Below are 17,746 nucleotides of genomic sequence, written 5' to 3'. Positions count from 1 at the left end.
TGAGGAATTCTGAGACTAGAAGTCCTCCAGGCTTAAAGCTGCCAAGGTTGGAGACCCCTGATATAGAGTACCAGAATCATAGAGTTGGCAGAGAGACCCCAGAGGTCATCTGATCTAACCCCTGCTCTGGACAGCACCACTGGAGCATTGTTTGACAAACTTGGCCTCTTTAAGATGTGTGGATTTCAACTCCCAGAATTCCCCAGCCAATTCCACACGACTTAAAGAAGCCAAGGTTGAAAAACTCCACAACAGAGTATCTTTGCCAGATGAGCAACTGCAGTGCCCAAAATTGGACATCACGTTCCAAACAGGATGTGAGCAGGGAAGAATCGAGTAGAACCATTAATTTCCATTAGTTATCCACTATGCAGATGATCATGAGCCCTAAGATAACATATGCCTTTTAAGCAACTGCATTATGCTCTGGCTCATGTTTAACCTGTGGCAGACAAGCTTCTCCCCATCTCTTATCAAGTGAAGTTGAATTATGAGACATTCTGAACAGGCCAAGAAGAAGCTTTCTACTTGGGACATCAGTCAAACCACAGAAGTCTGGACAGTTTTAAAAGGGGATTAGAAAAATTAATAGACATAAAGCTGTCAGTACTCATGATAGCTACACACCTCCTCCAGGATCAAAGCCAATATCTTTCTCAGGGCCAAATGCTTAGGAATACAAGATGAATGGGTGTATACTGAAAAACCTCTGTTGGTGTCTATGACTTCTATTTTAAAAAAAAAGAGAATTCTGGACTTCATTCACCTCTGCACCAGCTTTAGCTGGTCTTTCACTGGTACCAACAAAGCAGATCATTCATAAATTAGATCAGAAGCGACCTGTGTGCTGAATTAGGCCCGCAGCATCAATCAGTGAAGAATGACTGATTCTAAGCTGGCTTGGACAGCTGCCTTTCGGTCTCCCCCAACTGAAAGGAACCTATGAATTCCCTCTGGGAATCAATGGGGAAGTGCAGCTGAATAATAGTCATAAATCTTAGGCATATTGTGCTGAGCTTGATACAGCTTCTTGACCAGACCTGGGCATTTTAATGTCATATCTGGCCCTTTGGGTGTCCCTGTCCAGTCCGCGTGAGGTCACTTAGAAATTAGAACTCATATGTAACCTGCTCTTGACCACCATAAAAAACAGAGCAATGAATGGGAACCACACGAAAGCTCTGATCTGCCCATTTAAGTTAAGTCTATGTGTCTGGCAAGTACATGGATAGAGATTGTTTCATAGGAGAGTATGCCTTCCTTACAACTTGGTGAGCCTCTACAGACGAGCTGTTAAGGAATATCATTTGTCCTATCAAAGGGTAATCAACCCACAGTTCTCACTCAAGGAACAAATGACCAGGATCAAATTATCCTATTATGGACACATTCTGCATAGTCTCTAATGCTGGGAAAAGCAGAAGGAAAGAGAAGAAGAGGACAACCAGCAGCGAGGTGGATGAACTCAGTTACAGTGTCTACAGAGATTATCAGTCTTCCCATCTTCCCATTTTACAGAAGATGGAAAGTTGGAGGGGGGCAAAAGAAAGGGTGTATGGAGGGTCGAAGAGGTACATTGGGTTTCTATTTTTGGGGGTATTGTTGACAAGAGGAATGGCTGTGTTTATTGTTTAATGTTATATGGCCCCGGTTATGCACAGTATATATGTGACTGTACGAAAATGAAAATGGAAAAATAAAAACACATTTACATTAAAAAAAAAAAGAGATTATCAGTCATCCAGGTCATGGTTGTCCCAAAGGTGCTTTTTCAAGAGGCAACTGGACTTTCTGTTTTTTTCTTTGAAGACGTTTCGCTTCTCATCCAAGAAGCTTCTTCAGCTCTGTTTTCAAAGAAAAAACAAAAAGTCCAGTTGCCTCTTGGTCAGTTGGTCAGTTACAGAGGCCAATGGACATATTGTTGGAGGACCTAAAATACAGATCATCCTGGAGAATATCTATGTCTATCTAAGAGTCATGGTGGCGCAGTGGTTAAAATGCAGTGTTGCAGGCTAACTCTGCTCACTGCTAGAAGTTTAATTTATTCAGTCCTGACCAGGTCAAGCCTTCCATCCTTACGAGGTCAGTAAAATGCGGACCTAGATTGTTGGGGACAATATGCTGACTCTGCAAACCACTTAGAGAGGGACGTAAAGCATTGTGAAGCAGTATATAAGTCTAAGTGCTATTGCTATTGTGTTGTGTTGTGTTCTATTGTATTGCTATTGTATTGTATTGCTATTGCTATTGTATGTGGTCTCTTGAGAGTTGCCAGTGAATTGATGGCACATAATCAATTAATCAATCAATCAATATCAACAAGTAATTTTGTTCTCAAGTCTTCTAGCTGGCCAGTGTTCCTTTTGACTCTGAAAGGAAGGATAGCAGATAACGAAAAGGAAGACATCACCATGGTTTTAATTAATTTAGTTTTAATTGCCAAAGCCCATTTTCATTGTATGAGATTGTGGAAGGAATAGGTGGAGGTGACAGCAGGGAAAAATCCAGCCAATGTGCAGAGTAAAATGATTAATATCACATAATCTCTTATGATGTTGATAAAGCTAGGGTCAGCTTAGCACCCAGCCCCCAAAGGCCTCGATTCTCCTCCCTCATTCTTTCAAACTGATACCAATTTATACCTTGGATATAACACGTGTGTGTGTGTGTGTGTGTGTGTGTGTGTGTGTGTGTGTGAGAGAGAGAGAGAGAGAGAGAGAGAGAGAGAGAGAGAGAGAGAGAGAGAGAGAGAGAATGAATGAAAGCACGGCTTCAAAGTAATCCTATCAGCTGCTTATTTTAATAACAATTTTAAAAAATGAAATAAAAACTAATTGTCATGGGGAAAATAGAAGATAGGAGCAAAAGGTGAGTTCACCAACTTGAATTGACCAAGAAAATAGATGAATTAATTAATTAATTAATTAATGGGACAGAAATCTAATCATCATCATCCTTGTTTGCTGGAATGTCTCCTCCAACAAACTTCTTAAAGGTTATGAGGGATCTTCAGCTTGGAAAACAATGTGACTGGGAAGGCCTGAATGGCAAATTGCCTGGGAATCCCATCCAAAAACCATGTGAATTACATGCATAGGATGAACTTAAAATACGATCCCCAAAGGGCAGTATGTTTTATTAATTTTTTTTCTGAGAAAATGTTAGGTTATTCAAAGGTCATGCGTTACACAAATAGGTTAAGCCCTTAGAAGGAAATGGCAACCCATTCAAACCTTTAACGTAATTGATGTAACAAACTGCTTGTGGGCACTGACTTTTCCTGCACCCTGGATAGATTTTACATCCATCTGCAATGAATGTGATGTCGTAAACCTCGCAGAGTCACTTAGGTGAGACGGGTGAGGTAGAAATTTAATAAAAGTGCACTTACTGCGGAGAGCTGGACGCAGCTAGAGCTGACATCGTATTCTATGTAGGCCACCTCCCTGCCATCCTCCGTTTTCCCGTCCTTGGTATAACAAAGGTCCCTGGTTTGAGTTATGAAGCGATCTACTTCCTCCATGGGATAAACACAGAGTGCAGATTCCTCACTCAGCTTCCCCAAAGAAGCCTGCCAGGCAGAAAAAGTCACAAAAAGTGCATCTCCTACTTGTCCTTCTACCTCTGTCTGTGCCACATAGGCTGCCTGCAAGAGGCTATAGGTCTTCTCTTGGGTCCTGCAGACCAAGGGCAGCTCCACGTAAGAGTAATAATGGGCATCATCCAGACAGATCCGGGAAATGTACGTCTTGTACTCCCGGGACTGCGACTTGAGATCACGCCGGTAGAACAGGAAGTAGACACTGGAGCCGTGAGTGAACGACTTGATAAAATGGTGGCTGTATTCGGAGAGTCGACCTACAGCCAACTTGGCTGTTTCCTCGTAGGAAAAAATGGAGTGGGAGTCGGGCCCTGGCACCTCTCCTGGGTGGGCCCTGAGATTGCGAGTTGTGATGGGAGGGATGCTGCCTCCGACGCCCCGACTGGTGTATCCTCGGCCAACGAAGAGAAGCGGCACGTTTTCTTTGGAGTAACCAACCAGCCCCACGGTGGAAATATTGGGATCATTGGCTACCACATATTGAGTGTCTCCTGGTGTCCGGGGTTGGAAGAGGACATGTTTAATGAAGCCGAGAGTCCTCTTCTCACAGATGCCTTGCCACACACTGCCGCAAACAATGAGCTCCTTCTCTAGCGAGTTGATCAACAGGAGTTTGACGTAGTTGTCGGTCTCCAGGGCTTGGGGACAATCCTGCTTGAAAACAGGAGGAAGACAATCTTTGCTGTCTAAGATGGGGCCCATGGAAACCGCTTCTTCCATCACCAGGTCTGGGGTCAACTGAAACAGGAAGTTGGTAGCCCCCAGATACAGAGTTCCTGAATCGGGATCCATAATAAAGTGAATAAATTTGGTGGCATTGCGCGAAAAGGTGGGATACCGTAGTTCCTGTGGAATTGTTGGCCCCAGGAAACACAGAACAGGGAGAAGCAATGTTCCCAGAGGCATCATACTTATTATCCTACAAGAGAGAAGATGACAAAGGTAAAGTTATTTTTTTTTTTGAAATTTTCATAAAATAAAGAATCTGTACGAGACTGAATTTTCTTTATATATTCTATTTTGCATTTCAAAAAACAAAGGAGATTATGCTCATCCGTACGTTTCTACGTACTATCTGTCATCTCCTTGGAGATAAAGCTCTTTGGGCATTTTAAGAGGAAAGAGGAATATAAATGTAATCAATACAATTTACTAGATATAAATGTAATTATTATTGCTATACTCCAGGCCTTAAAGCACAATTCTTTCAAAGCTGGAGGATTAAGATCATACCACGTGCAACTCTACTCTTGCAGCAGTAATTCAAATAGATTATAACATTCAAATCTACTTACATCCCCCACATATTGGAGCAAAATAATCAATAGGAAAGAGTAATTGTCAAACCATACACAGCTTTTATTTTTTACTGAAAAAGTCAGAATCACAGATTTACCACCTATTCTCAATTTGTGTGCATCTACCAGAAGTAATTAGTTCCTCATGCAGTTAGAGAAATTAAGAACAGAAGCTGAAGCACATTCATATGTGAATTATTATATTTGCACATTTTCTTTTGAAAGGGTGTATGGTATACTGCAGGTAGTCCTTGACTTACAACAGTTCATTTAGTGACAGTTCGAAGTTGCAGTGGCACTGATTCATAGCTGTTTTTCACTCTTAAGACGGTTGCGGCATCCCCATGGTCATGTGACCAAAATCCAGCCGCTTAACAACTGATTCGTATTTATGACTGTTGCAGTGAGCTGGGATCTCATGATCACTTTTTGTGGCCTTCTAACAAGTAAAGTCAATGGGGAAGCCAGTTTCACTTAACAACTGTGCTACTAACTTTAACAACTGCTGTGATTCACTTAACAACTATGGCAAGAAATCTGATATAATGAGGCAAAACTTGCTTAAAAACTGTCTCACTTAGCAAACTGAAGTTTTGGGCTCAATTAAATAAGCCCTCCCCCGAAAATAATCCCTCCCTGCAGTGGTGGGATTCAAATAATTTAACAATTGGTTCTCTGCCCTAATGACCAGCTGGATAGATGGGGCTTGGTGGTCATGTGACTGGGTGGGCATAGCCAACTCAATGTCACTCACGTTGATGGGCGCTTTGCCTTAGCTGTTACAATGTAATAAGGGTTAATGGGAGAGGCAGTTTCTGTAAGCAGGGCAATAAAAATGAGGCTAGAAACAACACCAGAATGTTTCCTTCCTGCCTTCCTTACAGGATTAGCCCTGTAAAGTGGAAAAAAAACAAAAGGAGTTTTCTTCCAACAGCCAGTTCTCTGAACTGCTTAGAAAGTTAACAACTGGTTCTCCCAAATAGGTGTGAACTGGCTGAATCCCACCACTGCCTCCCTGAAAATATTGTCACATAGCAGCAGCCATGAGGTGACCACACTCACCACCTCCTGCACCACAAAAATAATAAGACCTCCCCGAAAATAAGGCCAAGTGCTTATTTCGGGGGTCAAAAAAAATAACACCCTGTTCTTATTTTCGGGGAAACACAGTAATAATTTCACACTCAATTTTTAGAAAGAGTGGGGCAATGATGCAAAAGAATTATTTGGTATAGTGGTTAAGGTGCTGGTGTAGCAATCAGGAGGCTGTGAGTTCTAGTTTCTGTTCTAGGCAGGAAAGCCAGCTGAGTAATTTTAGACCAATCATTCTCTCTCAGCCCAATCTACCTCACAAGGTTGCTGTTGCAGAGAGAGAAAATAAGGGGAGAAGGAGTATTATGTATGTTCACCTCTTTGTGTTACTTATTTAAACATTTCAAACATTTCAAACAAACATTATAAAGTAATAAAGGCAGGATTAAAAAAAACAAATGAAAATTATAACAAACCCAATTAAAACATAGTTGGGTTAGGTGACTTTGAGCCAACCACTCTCTGTTAGCCCAACCTACCTCACAGGATTGTTGTTGTGAGGAAAAAAGGAGGAGGGGGAGGAAGTATTATGTTATGTTTTCTCCCTTGAATTACTTATGAAATAATAAAGGCCGATTAAAAATGTAATAAATAAAGTAGATAAAACTCATAAACTCTTTTTTGTTTTTCTGCTGGCGACAAGATACTTTTTCTCTCTTTCAAACTACATGCATTCCACTAATAAAATCTAAACTTCCCATGTAAACAGGAAGGGTGAGAGCAAATAAAATCTTGATTCAACTAGCCACCAGTTAATCTTTGCTCATTACAGCCAAGGAATTTTGAACCAAAATTTGCAGAGCCAATGAAAATATGAATAAAATGGAATGGTCTTGCTGCACATCTACTGATCCCATTCCCCCCGCCCCCTCCAAATTTGACTCTGGTAGCTAAGGCTGATGGGAACTGAAGTCCAACATCTTGAGAGCCACAAAACAGTTGGATGGGACCACAAATGGTTGAACACAATGGCTGGATGTATACAATAAACTGAACATATTAACGCCCCCAAAAAGGCTCTGTCTACATAACATGCAGTATCTGAAAAAATGCTCTAATATAGGACTATGGCTGCATTCTCAAAAAGTGGGTCATCATGACACACACATATCCTGGGAATTGCAAACAATTTAGAGGGGACACAATTAAAAAGAATTGGCGTGCACAGACAAAGCAGCAGCATTGTCAAAACTCATTCTGGGCTTCGCCCTCAACTTTCCCTGCACAAGCTTGGCAGTGTGTTGCATTACTTCAAGGTCTGAGAACACAAAAACTATTTTTTAAAATTATTATTAGAACTATCTGATATGCTTATTTCTTGGCCGGCTCTAGCCCCAATGAAATCATGTCTTCTATTCATGAAGGAGTCCCACACACTCTTTTTCTTTTAAAGGGGTATAAGTTTGATAATCCCTATCCTATTCTGATGGCCTAGTTCACAAAATATGCTAGGACAATGCTTGGATTCACACGGCTCACTGAATCAGAAACTACCTAACCTCATTTCATTCTGGTTTAGTACAGATAGTCGTCAACTTATAATCACAGTGAGGAGCAGAATTCCCATTGCTAAGCAAGGTGGATCGTTAAGTGAGCCGCACCTAATTTTATGATCTGTTTTTCCACAGTTGTTAAGTGAATCACTGCAGTTAAATGAATTACACTGTCATTAAATGAAACCGCTGAATATTATATTTCCCCTAAAAGAGAAATAGAAATCTTAAGGGAGACAGAAACTCAGAGTTCAGTTCCCTGCCCCAGCTGATATTTTGGTCACATTAAGAAAGACTGGGCCAGCTTAATATACAAGACAAAAGACCTCCAGTTCCAGGGTGATGGGATTAAGACATGACCCCTTGGGACATAATAGGATTAGCCCTCTACCCATCTAGCAGCAGGGTTGACTGCAAAATTTCCTAAGGACATTGCATCACCCAGCAAGGTTCAACCAAACTTATCTCAGACAACCTCAGCTATGACCTCTGCATAGCACCACGGGAGTCTGACAGCAGCCAATAGAATACATACTCTTGCACAGGAACAGGAAGCTCAAGTTCAAAGCCCAAGAGAGGGTAGCAATACCGCTCACTCTGCACTCCATGTGGTCAGCTGCTCAGGACCTCAAACCCATGTGGTCCTCTCCATCAATAGACCATCTTTCCAATCAGCCTACATATTTCCAATGTCTTTCTCCCCACTTGGAGCTGCAAACACAGCACCTGAATTTTGATCACATGACTACGGGGATGTTGCAGCAGTCGCCAGTGTGTGAGGACCTATAATAAGTGCCTTTTTTTTAGTGACATTGCACTTGGTTGTAAACCAAGAACTAGCTGCAGTGTTGCGCAAACCCATCCACTAAGTCAGGTTTATGTTAATGATCAAAAGATAAGAAAAAGAAATAATAGATTTTACGGAACAAGAAAGCAATTTACTGAGTAAGGCAAGGGAGCGGGGCTTGCCAGAGAAGGGTGGGAACGAAAAGAAGGCTTCCCAGGAAGAAAGAAACTTGGGCCTCTCAACCATCCAAGTTTTGCAAAAATGAGTCTGCCAGACAACAATTTCAGGCCTTCGCAAGGGAACAATGCCACCTACCCTCCCCATTCTTAATCCATCACTATGGGAACTGCCCATCAAGGCGTGAAGGGTCAACGTGGCCAGGGTGGTGAAAGAAGAGTCCAGGCTCAAGTCTCAGTGGGAAAGCCTCCTGATGCAGCCAGCACACTTGGCTTTTTCACACACTCGGCTTGGCGAGGGAGAACAAGCTCCATCAAAAAGAGGCTGGACACACAGCTTTCCACAGCCTGATGAGGAACAGGCTGTCCATGCCAAGCCTCTTTCTCTCAAGTCATTCCGCTGAGTCACGTGTCCACTAATAAATGGAAGCTTTCAGTTGGGAAGAAATTCATGAATATTTTCCAACCCTCGCCTCTCCAATAGGAACATGAATACCAAAACTTATGAGACCTAGCGGACAGGGTTGCGGAATCCAAAACAGAACTTCAGAGCACCTGGGAGCATTAATATATACTCAACTCTTTAAAGCAGCCGTGTCTTTTTGGAGACTTGCACAACTGTTGGAGCTTAATATACGGCTGCTTCAAAAGAGTTGCAACCTGGGCTTCCATTCACACTCTTCAAGACGACACTACAGGGTATTGCACCAGCGGTGGGATTCACTTACATTCCCTACAGGTTCACAAATGTGAATGCACGCATCACATCTGCGCATGTGCAGTGCTCACGCATTACGTCGGGGTGGGTGGGCTGAGCCTCACGTAGCCACCGCTACTAGTTTGCCTGAACCGGAGAGAACCGGCTGAATACTACCTCTGCATTGTATGCCAAAACAACTAGATGCAGAGATATGTAATTTTTACCCCCCACACCATCACTCTGCTAAACAACTAATTCACACAACACTGTTTTATGTCCTGGAATGTCAAACCACCTAGTAGAGCTATATTTACTATTATCCTTCTCATCTTTCCTATTACCTATTTCCTTAGCTTCTTATGACTATAACTTTGTTGTTTGTATTTATGATTTATGATTGTTTTTATTTAGTGTCCTATTCTGATTTGTGTTGATTGCTTATCTGGTATCCTATGGCTATCACTGAATGTTGTGTCTTATGATTTAGGGTGATTGTATTTTCTGATTATGATCACGATTTATCACTTGTTGCTTGTATGTTCACTGAGAGCATATGCACTGGGGACAAATTTCTTGTGCGTCCAATTACACTTGGCCAATAATTCTATTCTATTCTCTTGTCTCCAAGGCCATGAAATATTGTTATAGAATTTAATCTGAAATACTTCTTTGGCTTGTAATACATCTATGAAATTTAAGGTATAAGTTAAAACTGAATTATCGTAAGTCATGTTTTGCAACGTGAAACTACTTAAACGTGAAACTTCACCTTAAATGCTGCAGCACGAAAAATGCGGCAGAGATACTGGAACAAAAGAGCTACCCCACCTTTTCATCACAATACAACTAACCAAAGGCAATATTACCATCATGCTTAAAAGACAGCTTTTCCTTAGGTGTAAATGGCTGTTGTTTTGAGAATATCGAGTATCACTATTCTTTCTTTCTTCTGTCCATTGATGTCCCACATAGCAGCAACCATCAAAATTCCTGGCAACAATGCAGTAATTGGGTAAATCACATAACATATTTCTAAAAAAAATTACTTTGGAATTTCTAACTGAATGTCAAAATTACTTAGCTGACAAAAATAAAACAATAAAGAAAAAAAGCTTTATGTTAGCACTGAGTGAAAGGGAATATTCCAATAGAATTTCCATATACGGTACTTCTATGTTCCCCTTGTTGTACAGGGAAACCTCACTTACTGACTATCCATTTTAGTGACCATTACAATACTGAAAAAGTAACTTTATGACTCGCCCCTCATGTTTACAACTGTCACAGCGTGCTCCAAGCACTTTGAAGCGGACTATAAGTCTATGTGCTATTGCTATTGTTATTTTATATAAATCCTGCAAGGTGTGGGATAGGTTCTTCTCTGCTAATGTGCTCGAAACCTTATCAGGGCTAACATCAAAACTGTGGATCCCTATTTTAGGAGAGGACAAGGACTCTCTATTGGTATTTTGCCATTTGATTTAAGATTTTCCTATTTTCTGCTTTCCTTCATTCCACATAGAAGGTAGTCCTTGACTTACAACCATTTGCAACCATTTCGAAGTTACAACGGCACTGAAAAAAAGTGACTGTTTTTTTACACTTACAACTGTTGCAGCATCCCAAGGTCACATGATCAAAATTCAGACGCCTATCTGGTAATGGACTCCTATTTACAAAGGCTGCAGCGTCCTAGGATCATCCGATCCGCTTTTTCAAACTTCTGACCAGCAAAGTTAATGGGGAAGCCAGTTTCACTTAACAACTGTGTTATTAACTTAACAACCACAGGGATTCACTTAACAATTGTGGCCAAAAGTTCATAAAATGGGTTAAAATTCATTTAGCAATTGCTTAGCAACAGAAATATTTGGCTCAATTATTTAAGCCAAAATAATTTGTACTTATGTAATAATAAATATCTGAACCAGTCTTGCCTATAATATCTCCCTCATTTTACTATTTAATCTACATGAAACCTCTGGGAGAGATCATACGCAGGCACGGGATAAGATACCATCAATATGCGGACGATACCCAGTTGTATCTGTCCGCCCCGTGCCAACTCAATGAAGCGGCAGACGTGATGAACCGAGGCCTTGAGGCCGTTATGGACTGGATGAGGGCTAACAAGCTTGTACTCAACCCAGAAAAGACCGAGTGGCTGTTGTGCTTTCCTCCCAAAGATTCGACCAATATTCCATCACTCAGGCTGGGGGGTCAAATTTTACACCCCTCAGAGAGGGTTCGCAACTTGGGAGTCCTCCTGGATCCACAGCTATCTTTTGACCACCACCTGACGGCTGTGACCAGGGGGGCATTTGCCCAGGTTCGCCTGGTGCGCCAGTTGCGACCCTACCTGAATCGGGAGGCTCTCACAACAGTCACTCGGGCCCTTGTGACCTCTAGGCTGGAATACTGCAATGTGCTCTACATGGGGCTGCCCTTGAAGAGCATCCGGCGACTTCAGCTAGTCCAGAACGCGGCCGCGCGAGTGATTGTGGGTGCACCTCGGTTCACCCACATAACACCTATCCTCCGCGAGTTGCGCTGGCTACCTGTCGATCTCCGGGTGCGCTTCAAGGTGCTACTAGTCACCCATAAAGCCCTGCATGGTAGTGGATCTGCGTACTTGAGAGACCGCCTTCTGCCAATTACCTCCCTGCAACCAATTAGATCTCATAGATTGGGCCTCCTCCGAATTCCATCGGCCAGCCAGTGCCGGCTGGCAACTACAAGGAGGAGAGCCTTTTCAGCAGTTGCTCCGACCCTTTGGAACGAGCTCCCCGTGAAGATTCGTACTCTCACCACCGTCCAGGCCTTCCGCATAGCCCTTAAGACCTGGCTAGCCCGTCAGGCCTGGGGACAAAGATAGCCGCCCCTCCCGAATGATGAATGAATGTTGCTCATTATTTTTACTTATATGTGTCTACGTCATTGTTTGTATTCCCCCTCCTGATTTTATGTGAGCCGCCCTGAGTCCCCTCAGGGAAAAGGGCGGCCTATAAATGTTAATAAACTCAAACTCAAACTCAATTGGAGGGTGGGATATTTGGTATTTCTCATTTTACTATTTAATTGGAGGGGGGGATATTTGGTATTTCTTTTAAAGGACTTTAATACTGTATTGGTCTTCACCAATGTTAGCCATTTGGAGTAACTCTACATATTGGAAGGACGAGGTATTTTAATTAACCTATCGATCAATCAATCTATATTCCTAGGAGATCTTACACTTAGTAGACTAAGGTAATTATAAATAGACTTTGAATTATATTCTTAAATCTCCCTTACAAAGATATTCCAATGGGCCAAACCTGCATTTTTCAGAAAATAAACCAGAATACTTCCTTCAAAATACCTTTGTGCTCAAATATCAAGGAAGGGAACAGGGTGTGCTGATTATTTATTTTAACAAGTAGCATTTTGTTAAGCTCTAAAATCCAGCTCCATGGGTTTGTTTTAGATAAGCAAGCAAGATAACAAAACACTCATGCTCACTGAAGCCACGCTGGCACGCTGCCTCCCAGCTCCCATACACTGATTCACATCACACACCGCGTTGAGTTGAAACAGAGGGTCTTTTGTTCAGAGGGGATATTCTCCCAGTATATTAACAGTTTTCCCTCCTTACAAAGCCATTGGGGATCCCCCACTCATGTGAAATTCCCAGCTACTCTGCACTGAGGTCATGGGGATGGGAGGTAGCAGGAGAGACTGAGATGCATTTATAACAGCCAAGTATTGAGGAGCTCCTGTTTAAAAAGTGCAGAGAAGAGCAACCAAGATGATTAGGGGCCTGGAGGCTAAAACATATGATGAACGGTTGCAAGAACTGGGCATGGCTGGTCTAGTGAAGAGAAAGACCAGGGGAGACATGATAGCAGTCTTCCAATATTTGAGGGGCTGCCACAGAGAGGAGGGGGTCAAGCTATTTTTCAAAGCACCTGAAGGCCAGACAAGGAATAATGGATGGGAGTTGAATAAGGAGAGATTCAATCTGGAAATAAGGAGAAATTTTCTGACAGTGAGGACACTCAGCCAATGCCTTTAGAAGCTTTGCCTTCAGAAGTTGTGGGAACTTCTTCACTGGAGGCTTTCAAGAAGAGACTGGACTGCTATTTGTCAGAAGTGGTGTAGGGTCTCCTGCTTGAGTGGGGGGTGGTGGGGGTGGTTGGACTAGATGGCCTACAAGATTCCTTCCAACTCTGTTAATCTAATCTACCGTGGAGATCGAATTGTTCAATCCTTGAGGAAATCATCAACTGTTTTTTGGAAGGACAGATACTGAAGCTGAAACTCAAGTGCTTGAGGCCACCTAATAAGAAGAGAGGATTGATTGGAAAAGAACCTGATGTTGGGAAAGTCTGAAGGAAAAAGGGGAAGGGGACGGCAGAGGATGAGATGGTTAGACAGTGTCATCAACCCAATGGGAATGAGCTTGAGCAGACTCCAGGAGACAGTGTAGGACAGGGGGGGGGGAGGCTGGTATGCTATGATCCATGGCATTGCCAAGGGTTGTTGGGCATGACTTAGCAACTGAACAATAACAACAACCCTTTACAGAAGAGATGGCTTGTGAGGTATCTACTGATTTTCCTGAAGCTTTAAGAAGCAAAATAATGCTTCAGGAACTAATGCCAAGGTCCCCCCCCCCCCACAAAAAAAAAACCAAGCCCAAAAATCTCTTACATCCACTCACTTAAATCTATCATGTTTCCTAAGCAACAGTGCAAAATACTGCAGACGTAGACATAGAGGTGGACATGAATCAAAGGTGAATTGCTCCTGGTTCGGCCTGAATTGGGAGAACCAGTAGTAGCAGTGGCGGGAGGCTCCGCTCACCTGCTCGGACGCTTCTGCACATGCACAGAAGTGTCGCACGCGCACATGAGCAAACCAGTAGAAAAAAAAAATTGGAAATCCACCATTGACATGAATATAGATAATATGTCGTCTTATCTTTTCTTCTGGTGAATTGGATGATCCGTTAAGGAGAGGTGAAGCAATAGAAGGAGTCCTACTGGGTCACCAAGTCCAACAAAATCTCCCCTTCCCAAGGCAGCTAAGATGTTTGTTTTCTGACATTTCAATCCTTCCTGTAACCAGTTTTGCAGGTGTTGTAAATTCCAATGGCTGATTTAAGCACGTAATATGTAACTGGGCTATTATGTCAGATGAAGTCAGGTAATTGAAATCAAGCTAACCTATGAGATATCTGCCTCCCCCTTGGTCCTTCTTTGCCCTCTTTTCCTCATATGAATCCTCATTATGAACTTTAAAAAAGGGGGAAATTGTTATCAAAATGATGGTCGTGGCTGCAGGATTACATGGCTGCAATGCAGTGAAATTCTATTTTTTTTACTACCAGTTCTTTGGGCATGGCTTGGTGGGCGTGGCGAGGGAAAGGATACTGCAAAATCTCTACTCCCACCCCACTCTGGGGACAGCCAGAGGTGGCGTTTGCCGGTTCTCCGAACTATTCAAAATTTCCGCTACCGGTTCTTCAGAACCTGCTGGATTCCACCCCTGCTACAATTCTACCTTTTGAGTTCATAGAATTTTCATGAGGTTTTAAGCCCTACTGAGGGGCTTCCAGAAAAAAACCAATTCAATCACCTTTTTTTTTCCTTTCTCTTGGAACTGGGCCGAATTGGAGGGATCTTGGTAAAGAAACACAGAAAGAACAAGACGTGTCAGGAATGGAGTCTGATCAATGGTACAGGTAGTCCTCGACTTACAACAGTTCATTGAGTGGCCATTTAAAAGTTACAACAGCACTAGAAAAAGTGACGCGCAACCATTTTTCACACTTACGACCCCTGCGCCATCCCCATGGTCACATGATCAAAATTTGGATGCTTAGCAATTGACTCATATCTATTGGTGGTTGCAGTGTCCCAGTGTCATGTGACCTTACAAGCACGGTCAATGGGGAAGCCAAATTCATGTAACTACCATGTTTCCCCGAAAATAAGACAGGGTTTTATTTTCCTTTGACCCCCCCAAAATAAGCACTTGGGCTTATTTTCAGGGAGGTCTCATTGTTTTTGAGGTGCAGGAGGTGGCAAGCGTGGTCACCTCATGGCTGCTGCTGTGTTGCAATATTTTAGAGGAGGGCTTATTTTCAGGGGAGGGCTTATTTTAGCACATGCGCTCAAAAGCCCGATTGGGCTTATTATCCTGGGGGGGGGGTTAATTTTCAGGGAAACAGGGTAACTTAACAACTGCAGAGATTCACCTAACAACTGGGGCAGGAAAGGTTGTAAAATGCAGCAAAATTCGCTTAACAATTAGCAACAGAATTGTGGTTGTAAATAGCGGACCACCTGTATTACCCCGATAGACAGATTTGGAAAGAGAGCAGCCAAGTTAGCGGATTCTCACTAACACTCTAATAAATTGTATGGCAACAAGGCTAAATTGAAGTTTCCAAATCCTTTTATACCGTTTTCTAAGTTTCCTTTAATCTACCAGCACCCATAATTGTGAACACACAACAAGGTGGATTGTCCACAATTATTTAGAAAGCATTATTAACAAGTTCAAACAGCCGGAGATGGGAAATGTCTGCTACCTTTAAAGAAGTAATTATCCTCTATCATCCCACAGCATTAATAGCTACCTGTGAAGGTTTCAAAGCAGGTACTTTGCAAATGCCTATCTCATCAACAATATGGAAAGGAAAACAGTCACAAATATTTGGCAGAATTAAAGATGCTTAAATGTTTAACTCTAGTAGAGGGCAAAATGAGAAGGATGACACGATAGGGACCATGGCCAAGAAGGAAGCGTAAAAAGTGGAGACAATAAAGACCAGGGAGGGAAATGGAGAAAAAAGGATGTGAGGGAAGATATAAAATATGAAAGGTCACAGTATTGCTGTTTATTCTGACAGGAAACATATTTTCCACGGACTCAGACGATTACAACACAAAGAAGCTTTGGATAAACAACCAAAAGACCATGGAATTGCCGTAAATGGAACTGGTCTGGACACTCATTAAAAAAAAAAACCACTTAGGAAATGGACTTGAACTTATGGACTAGTGTTTCATATGCAGATAGATTAGGAAATGGTTTATAAAATCTTATTGAAACATGAAGCAGTCCCGGACTGCAATTTTGCCCTCAGAGTCTGCCTGCGTTGATGAGTATGGGCTGGTCTCCACATACAGGTAGTCCTCGACTTACGACAGTTTGCTTAGTGACCGTTCAACGTTACAACGGCACGGAAAAAAGCGACTTACCACCCTCTTTTCACAGTTACAACCTTTGCAGCATCCCCATGATCATGTGATCAAAACTTAGACCCTTGGCAATGTTTTTTTTCCCTCAAAATTTTATTTTTCTTTTAAGACAAACATTTCATCATTCATTAAACAGTGTGTCGTCTGGGTACAATTTTTTTGTGTCGTAATCGTTAAAGCTAGTTACCACCATATTCATTATATACCATCTCTCTATTCTTATTTTAATACTAGTACTTAAAACTTCACATATCTGTTATTGTAACATTTCTCTTTTTAATTTATTTAACTTTGTAATACATTATTTTCATATTTATTCTCTAAAATAGCTCCCATATAGTATATTGTTTCATACTTATGACTGTGGCTGTGTCCCAAAGTCATGTGACCCTCTTTTGCGACCTTCTGACCAGCAAAGCCGATGGGGAAGCCAGATTCACTTAACAATCGGGTTACTAACTTCTCAACTGCAGTGATTCACTTAACAACTGTGGCAAGAAAGGTCGTAAAATGGGGCAAAACTCACTTAACAAATGCTTCACTTAATAACAGAAATTTAGGGCTCAATTGTGGTCATAAGTCAAAGACTACCTGTGTTTAGGGAAAGCACCCAAAGCAGGTCCTGCCAGGTTGGAAGCATGGGCACAGCCAACATCTCCTTCACTTAGCATGCTCAATCTTCTGTCCTGCAATGAGGCCTACACATCCAGACCAGGGGTGGGTTCCTGCCAGTTCTAACCTCTTCTATAGAAGAGGTTCCACAAATCTACCGTGCCATTTAGAACCAGTTTCTGCTCCCTCCCCCTGCCCATCCGAACCACGCTTGCCCCGCCTGCTGCTCACTGATTGGCTGGTTCACCAATTGCCCCACCCGCCTCTAAGAGTCCTATCTAAACCTTAAAGTCTTAAAGCTGTCAAGTTTGAACCTCCCTGGGGTTTTTTTTTTTTCTAAAAGGTTAGTGGTGCAAGGGTTTTGTAACTTGACAGGTTACAATGCCAGAGTTCCTGAGCCAACATGACTGGAGGAGGAATTCTGGGAGTTGAAGTCCACAAGTCTTAAAGCTGTCAAGTTTGAACACCCCTGGGGGGAGGGTTCTAAAGGGTTAGGGGTGCAAGGGACTTGTAACTTGACAGCTTTAAGACTTGCGTGCTTCAAATGCCAGAGTTTCTGAGCCAACATTTTGATTGCTAAGCAAGAGCATTGTTAAGTGAGTTTCACTACATTTTATAAGTTGGTCAAGCCACTCCCACTCAGTCACATGGCCGGCAAGCCACTCCCACAAAGCAGGCCACACCTACAGAAGAGATTCTAAAAAAATGTGAAACCCACTGATCCAGACACATAGCCT

General features: G+C 42.3%; 1 protein-coding gene across 2 annotated transcripts in view; it reads right to left on the bottom strand.

Moving 5' to 3' along the window:
• PLXNB1 (plexin B1) overlaps nt 1–17,746 on the bottom strand; it is a 202,393-nt gene that overhangs the window by 112,085 nt on the left and 72,562 nt on the right. For both annotated transcript variants that reach the window (XM_087708667.1, XM_087708666.1), the window contains one exon: nt 3,392–4,520. In XM_087708667.1, the coding sequence (XP_087564793.1) occupies nt 3,392–4,510 (1,119 nt within the window). In that variant the 5' untranslated portion in view covers nt 4,511–4,520. The remainder of the gene's footprint in view (nt 1–3,391; nt 4,521–17,746) is intronic.

Source organism: Thamnophis sirtalis, unplaced genomic scaffold (genome assembly GCF_051295495.1).
Source record: "Thamnophis sirtalis isolate CommonGarterSnake01/CBP01778 unplaced genomic scaffold, rThaSir2_p1.2 scaffold_3, whole genome shotgun sequence".
NCBI classification, from domain to species: domain Eukaryota; kingdom Metazoa; phylum Chordata; class Lepidosauria; order Squamata; family Natricidae; genus Thamnophis; species Thamnophis sirtalis.
This window is presented reverse-complemented; position numbering and strand designations above follow the sequence as displayed.